The sequence below is a fragment of the Halichoerus grypus genome, chromosome 10 (genome assembly GCF_964656455.1).
Source record: "Halichoerus grypus chromosome 10, mHalGry1.hap1.1, whole genome shotgun sequence".
NCBI lineage: Eukaryota > Metazoa > Chordata > Mammalia > Carnivora > Phocidae > Halichoerus > Halichoerus grypus.
The window spans coordinates 51,020,015-51,034,213 of NC_135721.1; the positions used below are offsets into that span (position 1 = coordinate 51,020,015).

The following is a 14,199-nucleotide window of genomic DNA, read 5'->3' on the forward strand; positions in this document are numbered from 1 at the left end:
ACAGGAGACAGTCACCACAGGCTCATCCCCCAAGGGGGACCTCCTCTAGTTAATAGTTGGCATTCCAGAAGCTCACAGTTGCATGAAGAAGGTAGGAGGAAGGGCGGCGGGAAGCTGGAACTCCAACGTGTCCGTTAAACCTCTTGGCAATCAGCCCCACAAGGCGCTGAAGGCCCAGGAGCAGTTTATTCTTCAGGAGCCATAGTAATTGTGCAGGAGCAGTCCTCGTCAGTTAGGAGGCCCACAGCTCTTGAGGATGCTAATCCATTAATCCTTACAATGGCCTTAGGAGGAGGAGGATTTGTGAGTGATGCGGGTAAACTGAGTCTGCCAAAGGTCCACTTGGGTCCAACCATCAGTCCACAGGGGAACTAGGATGAGAACCAGGGCCTCTGAAGGCCCCACTCACCTCTCTCTTCCACTGCCTCAGAGGACCATCCACTGAGCTAATGAAGTTTTTATATTGTTGCTTGGAACCAATAGGAAAATAGTTTAAATCTTTAAAAGAAAATTTATAGTAGATTTTGTGCCATTTGTGTGCACCTCAGGAGAGTCATTTAAGGTAGAGGAAGTTTCTTATTAATGTTACTTCTCTGCCCACATTTGGGAGGACATTAGCTTTGAGCCTCCCAAGATGGCCCCTGAGGCTGAAGCCCGCTCCTGTCCGCCTCCAGAGGAGCCATGGAGGGACCAGGACAGGAAGATGTCTAGGCTGCGCTGGACTCTAGAGCTGCCGGGAGCTAGGTCCTTGCCACCTCCCGTGAGCCACAGGGGACGCCTCAGAGCCCCACCCATTGAGAAACAAATGGGTCCATTCTTAGCTGGCCTGAGGGGAAGCCATTCTGCCACCAGCGTCCTGGACCAGCCCATGAGCTGCCTGCCAAGCCATCCCTTCTAGGGGAACTGGCCGCAGGCTGGGCTGACTCTCCTCACAACACGGTGCATCCCCACTCTCTGCTGCCGTGACTCACTTCACATTCAATCAGCCTTGCCTTTGGCACCAGAAGCACAGTTTCAGAAGCTGCTGCCCCTGAGGTTGAAACCAGAGGAATTTTGGACTTGGGCCTGACTGCCCAAGAGAACCTGGTGACCTTGGCTGATGCATCTCCAAGTTGTTTTCCTAGCACGACTGGGGGCTGGCCTGCAGCACTTAACTTGTTTCTCCTTCCTTCCAGTGGTCTGAAGAGCCCAGAGGGAGTTTGGCCAGGTAGACTCTGGCAGCCTGAGGAAGGAAGGACTTCTTCAGGACGAGCCGACAGACCTTCCTGCTCTGCCAGCGATCACCTGTGCAGCCTTTTTTGTCTTTTGTGGGCCTTCCTTCACAACTCTGTCAAGAACTCTGTCTGCTTGGGGTTATTTGGTGTGACCTAGAGAAGAAATCAGTGGACCACGGTTTAAAGACTGGTCAAAAAAGAATTGCAAAGGGGTGGACTTCCTGTTGACCTAGCTCAGGTGTGTGCGTCTGCCGGCCTCGGAGCCCAGGGGTGTGTGGTGTTGTCTTCTGCCAGTCACGGAGGTTGGGCTGTGTTTCTTTTTCATGGGCCCATCTCCCGACAGTGGTATCCATCCTGCCCAACCCTGGAGATTGCCGTCATTGAGTTTTTTCTCATCCATTTATTGGAGAAGAAGATGGACACAGGGTAACTGTTGGTTACATGAAGATGCCAAGTGTGAGAGGAGCTGCGTATGTCCTCTGTCCACGAGCCCCTCAACCAGCCTGATGTCTCCCACAGGCACACGACGCCGAGGACCTTTCCAAGCCGTCGGCAGCCTCGGAGATAATTATTTATGAGATGGATGATGGTTTCATTTTTAATCTCTTAAGTCAATGTAAAATGCATAAAACCTTTTCAGACTTCTACACGAATGATGTATGTAATGCTGGCTGAAAAGCTGGCTGACTGATGACAACCGTCTGGCCTCTTTGGGACGGCTAAGGCTTGGGAAGAGCCCCCCAGGGCTGCCGGGATGGAACCAGAGGAGGAGTTGCTGATGAGAGCGAAGACTGGGGCTCAGGGGCCTTGCCATTTTAGATACAAAGCGAGGAAATGCCCCAGATACAGTCCAGTAGAAAAGTTCGGCAGTCCAGCAGAGATGGGTAGCTTTGTTGGAGAGAGAGGTAGAGGGTGCCTGTGCGTGCATCCTCACGGGACAAACACAGGACTAAGTGCTGCACGATTGAATGGGTTAACCTCCTAGTGCTCCCTCCGAGCGCGGATGCTTAGAAATAGAGCACAAGCAGAGAGCCACAGGTGTTTGGGGCCACATCCATGGAAGGGGGGCTGGTCATTTACTTTCCGTGTTGTTGCTTGGTTGATTTGTGGCTTTATTTTTAAAAGGAGAAATTGAACTTTCCTATTTATTTTCTAGCATTAGAAGAAATATCCCGGTGATTTTTTTTTTTTTTTCCCTTTTCCATTCAGGATGCTGGTTTTATTAACAAAAACTCTAACAAGTCACCTCCATCAGGGTGGGTCTTGCTTTTCCCTGAAAGAAGGAGAAATTGTTTTCACGGGCATCCGGGTCTGTTCTGACCCATCGGGCTTACCGGTGGAAAACACTGGTTCCCCCCAGCTAAACAGCAGAGAGCTCATCCCTAGGAATTTTCATTAAAAACTGTAAACAGAATAACAGTGAAATAATACGTGAAGTCCTTATGTGAGGGAACTCTTTATTCACTAATATTTGAAAAATGAAAGATTTCTACCTATTAAGCTCCACCCATCACGAAAGGGACCTTTAAAATATGTCAAGTTGGCTTAAAATTTCTATCAGGTTATTTTTGTCCTCCCCTAATTCTTCTTCCCCGAATGTCCATTTCGATGAATTGTCTCCTTAGTTCTTACAATTCTGAGGCAAGTGTGTGACCCGTGTCTTAGCTTTGGCACTTTGATGGAATGATGGAGTGAAGCAGTGAGGGCAGAAATGGGGTCTGCTTGCCGGCTGACCCCACTAGCGGTGCAATCACTGCAGCTCCCAGGCTTAAGCTGGCATTTCTTGCGTCCATCCTACAGCAGCCGGGATGCGGGCGGAGGCTCCCTGGTAGCATCTTGCTCAGAGACCGGTCCCACTGACCCGGGTTTGCAGAGCCCCGTTTTCACTCCTCTCTCTCATCGGAGCCTCCTGAAAGTCTGAGAGCCTGGCGAGAGAGACCATGGCAGTGGGGAGTGTGTTTTTAACTTCAGGTCACATTTTTACTTTAGGACAATCTTTCCTCAGTCTTTTGGAGACTACTTGAGGTCTGGTTGCCTTCAGAGAATAGGAACCGATGTGAAATGTTTTGTGGGGCTTTCTTCACCTGATGGAGGGTAGGACCCATGTTCGGTCTCCAGGCATATTTGCAGAGATGTGAGGAGGATGAGAACCTTCTCGCGCCCCTGCAGGACTTCACCTTTAGTGTCTGTGAATGCTCTGGTCCTCACGCTACAGGCGCCCGCGCCCCTTCCGTCGTGCCTGTGCAATCATTCCGTGAACCGTGCAGTGAACAGGTGTGGGCCTCCTGTGAGTGCTCCCGAGGCAGTTCTCCATAAACCCGCAGGTCCGAAAAGAGTTGGAAGCAGAGGCTAGGTGACGGCAGGCCTGGACGGACCTTCATCCATGCCCACGATAGGAGAGCCTTGCTTCTTTGTGATTTCTCTTTAAAAATCAGATGGCCAGCAAGCATTGGATTCCTGGGCCATTTCATGGTGTTGGTACATTTTGAGTTAGCTGTAAAAATGCCCCCTTTTGAGGTTAAAAATGCGTCTTCGAATCCATCTTTACAGGTTCCCTGTGTTTCCTTGGCCTCTAGAAAGCCAAGGATTATGACTGGGGATTCGTTCCTGAGGCTTTTCCTGGTCAGCAGCCGCACACCTGGGAGCGGGGAGCAGAGCTGCTTCCAATGTCTAGCTCAGGAGGAATGAAAAGCCCCCATTAAAAAAAGGGGGGGTGCTTGCAGACACTTGCTGGAGCCTAGATCTCCCACTGTTCTGCAGGCTGTGACGTCTCTCCAGAAACCTTTGCTTCTAGATGGAAAGATAGCCGTCAACCCTGATCTGGAAGGTGCTTCTGACACACGAAATCAAGCAAGATATGAGCTTGGCCATTGTGTTCCAGCAGAGGAGGTGGGCAGTGTCCCAGAGTCTGTCTTCCTAAGAAAGGAGGAGGTGGGGTTGACACTCGGCCACCTGGGCATTGGTGAGGCAGGAGGAGGTGTGGTTCTAGAGCTTCCTGGCCAACTGTGCTCTGCAGGTGGAGAAGGTGCATCTCCAGCAAGACCTTGCAGGGCCGAGTTGTCTCACTGGGCCTGGGCCACAGGTCGCTTCTCTGGGCAATTTTGGCAGAAGTGGATCGACAAGGTTCCCGCGCTACTCAGGAGACCCCGCGCGCCCAGTAGGGTCTGGGCTTCGGTGTCTCCCAACCTGCTTGGCCAAGGACGGGGGAGGATTCAAAAGCCCGGCCCCAAAGGGGACATCACAGAAACAAGACGAACACATACGTTTGTTATCCATGTTGGAACCTAAGAGCGGTCCTCTCCAGCCGCTGACTTTACCAGGCTCTCTGAAAGACCTCGTGGTGAACATACCCACAGTCCCGAAAAGCAGCCCCTCTTCCTAGGGTAGTAACTTACTGAAGTATTCAACTTTTCATTATCTTTATTATAACAAACCTGATGCTTTTTTTTTTTTTTAGAATTTGTTATTCTGACTTCTGTATATGTTGCACTGAAAAGGTTAATATTTAATGTTTTAATTTATTTTGTGTGATAAGTTAATTTTGATTTCTGTAATGTGTTAATGTGATTAGCAGTTCCTTTCCTTAATATCTGAATTACACTTATTTAAAGAGTAGTGAGCAGTATAAAATGCAGTTGTGTTTTTCAGTCATGTGCATTGCTGTCCAGTTGTACTGTACCTTGTTTGGAAGGATGAAGGAATGAACTCTTTTTTTTTTTTTCCTAAATCAAGACTGGAGCTTTTCTTTCATGAGATTGGCGTGTTGCTGAAAAACAAATTAAGAATTTTCTCCACACATGTGAATGATGAGGAAAAATTAGATGCTCTTTTGCAAAATGTGGGAATCCTAAAATTAACCAGAGTTGATCCCTGTTCTGCTTGAGGAAAACGAATCCTCTGAAGTTCCCAGTGTATTAGTCTTTCATCCGCTGTGTATCTGACAATATGCTAAATGATGCAGAGGAAAATATAAAACACACAATCCCTGCCCCCGAAGGAACTGAGATCTGGCTGAGAGACTAACATGCAAAAACTAATTCTGGACCGATTGCAGACAACTTGCAAAGAAAGCCTAAATTGTTAAGGTAGAGAGCCCGTGTGAATAGCCGTGGTTCTCCAGCCGTGCTCCCCAGACCAGCGGCGTCAGCGTCACCTGGGACCTTCTCAGGAATGCAAATTGTCAAGCCCCGCCCCCAGACCTGTTTAATTCCAGAGGTGTCCCACGCCCCCCTCCACTTTCTAGGTGCTTCTAATACATGCTCAAGTTTGAAAACCACTGTCCTCTAGGACTCAGCGAAGGGCAAGTTAGTGTGGGGCCACAGTTTTTAGGAAAAGCTTTATAGAGGCTTTGCGGAGGAAATGAAACAACGCAGTTTACCCCTTAGGTGTTCAGAGTTAATGGCCATCAGAACGTATGGTCATGACTTAAGGCCTGCATTTATTTGGAATTTCTCTGCTTAGCCTAGTTGAAGGAAAAAACAGGCCCATCCACCCCTGACCCCCACCACCCTCAGTCACCCACCCTGTTCCCCACTGCCCAGTTTCTCACTGTAATGAACTTTCTACAACTATCAGCCCAGTTCTTACAAGCCTCACTGCACTTGTTAAACCCCCTGCTCTTCTAACCCATGTGCGGACCTCATGCGGGTGACCTAGGAGGAGCTCATGCGGCAGGGAGCAAAACAGTGGCGGAACGGCGTGAGATCTTGGTCCCAGGGGATGCTCAGCTTCGGGAGCAAGGGCGAGCCCAGAGACCCTGTTGTCCAGGCCCCAGAGGGCTTAGGATCTCCTTGACCTGCAGGAAGATGAAAACCTGGGCAACTCCTGTCCCAACTGTGCTGGCCTGGTACCTGTCCCTCAACAGAGCCTTTATCCACCTCTTGGGAGAAGGAGGGAGAGACCTGCTGCCCATACTCCGTGTTCCCTCCCTCCCCTTGACCCTGTTCCATCTCCAGGGACCTCTCCAGGCCTTGTTTCTAACCCATGGGATGTTCTTCTTGTCCTGCTCCTTCTCCCTGATTTCCAAGCCTTCCTGCCGGGCCCCCCTCTGCCAGAGCCGGTATCGGGTGGCCGCCCCTGGTTCTAGCCAGCTGCCCTGGACTGTCCGGCGTGTTGCAGGCAGCACTCTCCCCAGGAAAAAGCGCCGATGAACTTTGAGTCAATCTTCCCTCATTTATCCAGGCTACTTGCAGTTGCCAGCTTGAATCCATGATCTGGACTGACAGGGCTAGTCTTTTTGGATGCTGTTGGCCCAAACTTCAGACCCCCGTTCTGCCTGGTCCCTGTGTCCCTGCCTCCTGCCTCGCCCCATTTTGGGGTGTCTGTGACCTCACCTTGCCCCCTGCCAACTCCGAGCTCTTTGCCCAGCAGCCCCCAGGAATTCCAGCACCAGCATTCCCTCCTCCATCTTCTGAAACCCCCTCTTCCACATTTGCTCTCTGCACTTGCTGCTTCGGCAGGCCCTGAGGTTTCTGTGCCAGCCTTTTGCCTTCAAAAATAGACAGTGACGTATTCGTGGGCACACAGCCTGGGGCTAGCAATGCTTTTTCCATGAAGCTAGTGTCTCCCACCCCAGATCAATCAAACTGTAGAATCTGTCGGGGTGGCGCTGGGGCATCTGTTTAAAATCTCTCCTGGAGATTCTAATCCAATCCCTACTGCCTTCTAAACACACCACAGCCCAGGGAGAAGACGGCACAGGAGAGGTCTCGTGTCCGGGGCTGTGAGTGCCTGGTCCCCACCCAGGCCATCTCTCCACCCCTGTCCATGCTTCCGTGTCCCATGATCCAGCAGGTGGTAGCCCCTAGGGAAGCAGGGCATCCTGGACTTCCTTTCAGGTGGGATCATCTAGGGCAGAGAAGTGAGAAAACTCTGAGAACAGGAGCCCGTAAGGAGTACCATGTGACTAGCCCTTGAGGTCACGCACAAGTGGGCGATGGCTTTTCAGGAACCAAGTTTTGCAACTGGGAATAAAAAACATGGTGACACTTACGCCGAAAGGGAAACAGGAGAGAGAAAGAAAAAGCAAAAAAAAAAAAAAGCCTCTTCCCAGGGACATTTAGTCCAGTGGAAGCTTCAGGCCCTGGCGCGCCGCTGCTCAAGTACTGTAGGACCAGGGGCTGCCCTGTGCCATGAAGCCCCCCGGGGCAAGCCCCGGTCCTGCCGGGGAGCCCCTCCCGGGCCGTCAGGGGAGTGCAACTGAGAGCGGGTCGAAGGAACAGCTCCACTACCTGGAACTGGGCTGCCGTGCATGTTCCAGAAAGGGAATCCTCAGGTCTGGAATGTGACCTCCCCTAAGAGCTGTGCCGGGAGGAGCCAGGGTCATTTAAACCCTGGCCCGTCAGAACAGAAGCGGCGTGACTCTCCCACCTGCCTTTGGTCCCTAAGGAGATCCCGCAGCAGAGTGAGCCAGAGTGCAAGGGTTCTGGACCCCTGTGGTGGAAGGAGGCCCGGGGGCGAAGACCGGGTTGGTTGCAGGCCTGCTGCTTGCTGGCTGTGCTCCCCTGGGGTGTTACTGAGCCCCCAGTGCCCATCTGTCTAGCTCCTGCCTCTCTAGCTGAGGGAGCTGTTGAGATAAAGTTTACAAATTCCCACTTGCTCAGCCTGATTTTTGGAATAAAAAAAACCTAGTGCTATCCGAAATGCCCCTAATATATTGTCCGGTTCAAGGGAGGCTCCCCTCTCTGATCCTCTGCTGACCTTCAGTTCAAGGTAGAAGAAGGCATGGGGAGAGGGATGTGTCATGAGAAATATTTCCAGAGAGCCAGTGGCAAATGGGGCCACAAGCAGAGGGTCATGCTCCTGGTTTGCGACCTTTAGAAGTGGCAAATGACCCAGAGGAGTGAGGAAACTGTCCTTGGACAGAGAATGTTGTGCAGTGTGGCCTCAAGGAGTAGAGCCAGAGGCAAAAATGTGGATTTCTGCTCAATAGAGGATCTTTTCCATAGCCAGAGCCGCCCCCTGGGCTAGGGGACTCCCTACCACCAAAGCCATCGAGCAGCAGCTGGGTGACCTCCAGGGCACAGAGGGTCCCCTGGTGGACTCGACCATGTGCTGGAAAGCCTCTGGGGTCCAGTCCACCTCCAGCACTCTAACCACCATGAGCTACCAGCATTCCAAGCCTTCCCACAGCCCCCTTCTGGAATAGTCTGTGAGCCCAGACTTGAGCCTCTGTCCTGCCCTTGTCCTGCTATGGGTCTTGTGGCCTCCCAGGCCTTCCTGGTAATGGAGGAGGCATCTCAGGCCCTGCCCAACCCCTTCCCTCCCACCTGCTGGCATTCAAGCCTGTGGCTTTACCATCCTTAGGAGGGTCCCCATTGAGGGACCACAGCCCAAATGACTCTCAGGAGAGGGCCTTTCCTGGCTCTCTCTATCCCTAAGTGCCTAGGTGTGCTGGTGACTTGCCCTCTCAGATCCATGGTCCACCCTGTACCCCTGTGGACAGCCTGCCCAGGGCCCTCTCACCCCGTGGCTTCTGGTATGGCCACTGCGTGGCCCCAGGGGAGAGCTGAGGTGTTTCACCCCCACTCCCTCCCTGCTGCACAGGATTCACACCCCAGGGCTGGGCCCTCACCACACTTCATTTACACCACTTCCTCCCCTCTCCCTGTCCCTTTGGCCCAGGGGCTGATGATGGCTCCCCACGGACACTCTGCCAATCTTTCCCCTGCTTGCTCTTTAATTTCCAAGAATGCTTAGCCAGAGGCAAGAAATTCAGATGCTTCCAGGAGTGAAGCTGGTAATCGGTGTGAGTGGGACTGTTTGCTGGAAGCGTGAATGCAAACGCCCGAGTCGGGGAATCTGGGGTGGGAGGCAGCCCTTGTGAAGAGCTGGAGGGCCCAGACCTCTTCAGAAGGGGACGCCACGCCTCCCCTCCTGCTCCTTCTCCTGGATATCCAGCACGGTGGCCAGATTTTCCGTTTTTTTTTTTCAAGAGAAGCAGGAAATCTGGACTTTTTCATAAAATAGCTCCATTTCTAAATGTGGCTCAAATGTATAAACCACGCGGTGGCCCCACCAAAATCTGTCTGCAGGTCACCATCCGTCTGCAGCCTCCACTCTCAAGCTGTCTTCTTGTCTCCGGCTCTGCCAGGCCTTTTCACGCCTCTCTGCCGGCGCAGTTCTCCTTGCTGGAAATGCCTGTTTTCTGCTTCTGTGTCAGAGCACGCTTCTGTTCCTTCTAGAACAGAAGGCTCACACCTCACTTTCTCTCTGAGGCCTGCCCGGAGCCCCCATACAGAGCCCTCACGTTATGCGCACTTCTGTTACATAGCCTATGACCAGTGGCCATACCAGTGGTCCTGTGCCCCAGGTCATGAGCTTCTCAAGGTCAAGAACCTCTGTCCTCTCTGTCTTTATAGCCAAGCATTTAGCCTGGTGCCTGAGACATGGAAGGTAATGCAGTAACATTTTGTGTAACAAAATCATCGGCTATGTTGATGGACCCATGTATGCCTCCTGAGGCAGTGTCATTGGGACCATGGGGTCCTGGGGGGCTGGGTGATCGGTGAAGGGACTAGGCATTGACTGCTACCTGTCAGACACCTCACAGGTCAAAAGGTCTTTGTGACCCTTCCTGCTTCCCTATCTATCCTGAGAAGCTTTGCTTCTCGGCAAAAATGCATTACATGTTCTGACCAGTGGTTTACCAAGAACTTTGTCACAGACCCAGTGGATTTGACAGGAATGTTTTGTTTTCCTCTTTTTCCTTCCACAGTTTTATTAGGGTATAATTGACATATAACATTATGTAAGTTTAAGGTGTACGGTGTGATAATTTGATACATGTATTTATTGCAAAATGATTACCACATGAAGTTAGTTAATACCTCCATCCCCTCACATAATGACCATTTTTGTGTGTGTAGTAAGAACACTGAAGATCTCATCTATCAGTAACTTTCAAGTATACGATACAGTATTGTCAACTATAGTCACCATGTTGTACATCGGATCCCCAGGACTTATTCCTCTTATAACTGGATGTTTGTACCCTTTGACCAACATCTCCCCATCTCCCCCACCCCCAGCTCCTTGCAACCATCATTCCACTCTCTGTTGCTCTGAGATCAGCTTTTTTAGATTTCATATAGAAGTGAAATCGTATAGTATTTATCTTTCTCTGTTTGACTTACTTCACTTAGCATAATTCTCTCAAGGCCCATCTCAAATGTCTTTGGGAAACTTACTTGATAAGAAATAACCTGGCTCATTTTCCTACACAAAAATCAGTTTTCTAGTAATGAAAGTGATGATCTGAAGTTCACTCTAATTTGAGGAGGTGAAGATTGAATTCTGTAAATGAGCCCTCGTCATTAAAGTTGTGAAAATGTATTAGCATTACTCAGTTGTATTTCTTAATTAACACTGATGGTGTAGATAAAGAACTATGAAGAGTTTTTTAAGATCTGGCACTGAAAACTAAGACACAGGTGCACCGATCTCTACAAGTCTTCCTGTGATAGTCGCCCTAATTATTTTTTTTAATTGTGCAAACAGTATGTCTCTGTTTAGAAGTACCACAGTTGTTAACAGATATTTTTCATTCTGAAAACTAAGTATCACCACCAGCTAAAAGATTCAAAACTAAATTCTGCCATCACATCATTAGAAGGAAAATAAGACCTATCTTTGAATTCTTGGTACAGAAGGAAATAAAATTGGAATTCATGTTCTACAAAAAAGGGAGTAAGGAACCATGAGAAAACAAAAATGTATAATTTTAAATTTTTCTTCTATTCAGTTTATACAATTCAAAACCCAAAAAACATATAACCCAATTAAAAAATGGGCAGAAGACAAGAAGAAGAGATTTCTCCAAAGAAGACATCCAGATGGCCAACAGACATATGAAAGATACTCAACATCACTCATCATCAGGGAAATGCAAATCAAAACCCCAATGAGATATCACTTCACACCTGTCAGAATGGCTAAAATCAAAAATACAAGAAACAACAGTGTTGGTAAGGATGGGGAGGGAAAGGAATCCTCATGCACTATTGGTGGGAATGCAAACTGGTGCAGCCACTCTGGAAAACAATATGGAGGTTCCTCAAAAAGTTGAAAATAGAACTACCACGTGATCCAGTAATTCTACTACTGGGTATTTACCCAAAAAAAAAAACAAAAATGCTAATTTAAAAGATATATGTGCCCTGTGTTTATTGCAGCATTATTTACAGTAGCCAAGTTATGGAAGCAACCCAAGTGTCCCTCGATTGATGAATGGATAAAGAAGAGGTGGTATACATATACAATGGAATATTACTGAGCCATAAAAAAGAATGAAATCTTGCCGTTTGCAACAACATGGATGGAGCTAGAGAGTATTATGCTAAATGAAATAAGTCAGTCAGAGAAAGACAAATACCATATGATTTCACTTATATGTGGAATTTAAGAAACAAAACAAATGAATAAAGAAAAAGAGACAAACCAAAAAACAGACTCTCAACTCTAGAGAACAAACTGATGGTTGTCAGAGGAGAGGTGGGTGAGGGGATGGGTGAAATAGATGATGGGGATTAAGGAGTGTACTTATGATGAGCACTGAGTAATGTATGGAATTGTTGAATCACTATATTGTACACCTGAAATTAATATAACACTGTATGTTAACCAAACTGGAATTTAAAAAAAAACTTTGAAAAAGTATTTAAAAAGTCTATTTATAAAAATTATTATATAATAAAATTTATGTTGTGTGTGTCTAAAAATTTTTTTCTCTTATTCAGCTCTGTATTTAAAACATAATTGCCAATACTATGTATATTTATGCCACATTAGATGCTTCTCTTCATAGTTCAATAAAAATAAAGTTTGATAATATTTAAGGCAGATTGGGGCACCTGGGTGGCTTAGTTGGTTGGGTGACTAACTGAATTTCGGCTCAGGTCATGATCTCAGGGTTGTGAGATCAAGCCCCAGGTCAGATTCCATGCTCAGCACAGAGTCTGCTTGAGATTCTCTCCCTCTCCCTATGCCCCTCCCCCTGTTCACATTCATGCACGTGCATACAGGTATGTGTGCGCTCTCTCACTCTCTCTAAATAAATAAATAAAATATTTTTATTTTTTTTTTTAAGATTTTATTTTATTTATTTGACAGACATGGCAAGAGAAGGAACACAAGCAAGGGAAGTGGGAGAGGGAGAAGCAGGCTTCCCGCTGAGCAGGGAGCCCATAAATAAATAAATAAAACCTTTTTAAAAAATATTTAAGGCAGATTATTTTCTTCTACCAGCCTTGTTTCATTAAAATGTGTTTCTCCCCTCATTCCTGCAGGCATTTTTTAATCCCTTTTTCCTAAGCTTGTGTAGAAATATACAAACCTTTATATACATACGGAGATCTTTTCCACAAATAATGGATTGTACTATAAATATTAACTATTCAGTTTGCTATTTTTATGTAATAATTCATCATGAACATCCCTCAAGTTCAATAGACTTCCTTTTAAATCATTCTTTCTAATGGTTATATAACAATTTGTTGTATGGATATACTACATTTTATTTAGCCATCTGGCTACTGATAGACATTCCATTTGTTCTCAGTTCTTTGCTTCCAAAAACAATGTTACACATAAATTCTGCATAAATCTCTACATACTGGTACTTTCATTTCTCTAGGATGGAGTCACATACAGAATTGCCTGAGTCAAAAGGAATGTATGTGTCCAATTAGAGGTATATGTGGCGATCAATAATGGAAACTGACTAACAGGTTTAAACAAACAAGGATTACAAACGTCTGGAGGTAAGTAGTAATGGGTATTGATTGAAGAACCCAAGCTCTCATATGTTTTTCTGTTCTGCTATCCTAAGCGTATTAGCATTTTGTCCTCACACTTGCTTCCTCATGGTTACAAAATGGCTGCCAAACTCTAGGCATCAGTCATGTTTATATTCAAGGTAAAGGGGGAAAGGTAGCAACATTCATATTTGTATCTTATATAAGCAAAGCAAAGCAAAGGCCTTCCCAGAGATTTGTCAGCAGTCTTTCCTTTACATTGTCTTTTTTTTTTAAGGAATTTATTTATTTGACAGAGAGAGCGAGAAAGGGAACACAAGCAGGGGGAGTGGGAGAGGGAGAAGCAGGCTTCCTGTGGAGCAGGGAGCCCCATGCGGGACTGGATCCCAGGACCCTGGGATTATGACCTGAGCCTAAGGCAGACGTTTAACGACTGAGCCACCCAGGCGCCCCTCCTTTACATTTTCTTGACCAGAAGTGGGTTATATGACTACTGCTAGACTGGGAAATTGAGTAACTGGAAAAAAACAGTATTGTCCTGATGGTTTAAATCAATTACAATTTATCACCGTGCTTCCATAAACAAAATTTGATTCTACTGGAAAGGAAGAAAAAAGCTGTGGATATTGGTTAGGCAACTAACAGTGTCTATCATAGTGTATATTTTATTTTAATAGATATTGCCAGGACAGTTTACAAATAAATTGTAATAATTCACACTTCTTTCATAGAGTGAGTTCATTTTCTGCATCCTTATCAACCCCATATATGAAAACTTTTTGCACTTTTACTGGTCTGATATATGAAAAAGTATACCAGTGATGTTTTAATTTGCATTTTCCTGACAATAAGATTGAGCATCTTATCATACGATAATTGGTCATTTGGATTTACTCTTCTCTGAATTATTATTCAAATTTTTAATTCATTTTTAATTGGCTTTTCTTTTCCTTATAACCTGTACAATCTTTTTTTTTTTTTTAAGATTTTTTATTTTTTACTAGAGAGAGAGAGTACAAGCAGGGGGAGTGACAGGGAGAGGGAGAAGCAGGCTCCCAGCTCAGCAGGAAGCCCGACGTGGGGCTTGATCCCAGGACCCCGGAATCATGACCTGGGCCGAAGGCAACCGCTTAACCGACTGAGCCACCCAGGCGCCCCTAACCTGTACAATCTTTTTGTGTGATATTAACTGTTTTTCTGTCATTTGTATTACAAATACTTTCCCAAAATGT

The 14,199-nt window shown here is 47.0% G+C and overlaps 1 protein-coding gene across 4 annotated transcripts in view; it reads left to right on the plus strand.

The window, feature by feature from the left end:
- TGFA (transforming growth factor alpha) overlaps positions 1 to 14,199 on the plus strand; it is a 130,982-nt gene that overhangs the window by 100,695 nt on the left and 16,088 nt on the right. For 2 of the 4 annotated variants that reach the window (XR_013441744.1, XR_013441743.1), the window contains exon 6: positions 12,847 to 12,973. Coding sequence is in view for 2 of the 4 variants with exons in the window: in XM_078056430.1 (XP_077912556.1) it covers positions 12,847 to 12,923 (77 nt within the window). In the remaining 2 variants the exon portion in view is untranslated. Of the gene's footprint in view, positions 1 to 1,175; positions 4,942 to 12,846; positions 13,685 to 14,199 lie in introns of those variants that run through there. The other 2 variants (XM_078056430.1, XM_078056431.1) reach the window with 2 other exon arrangements.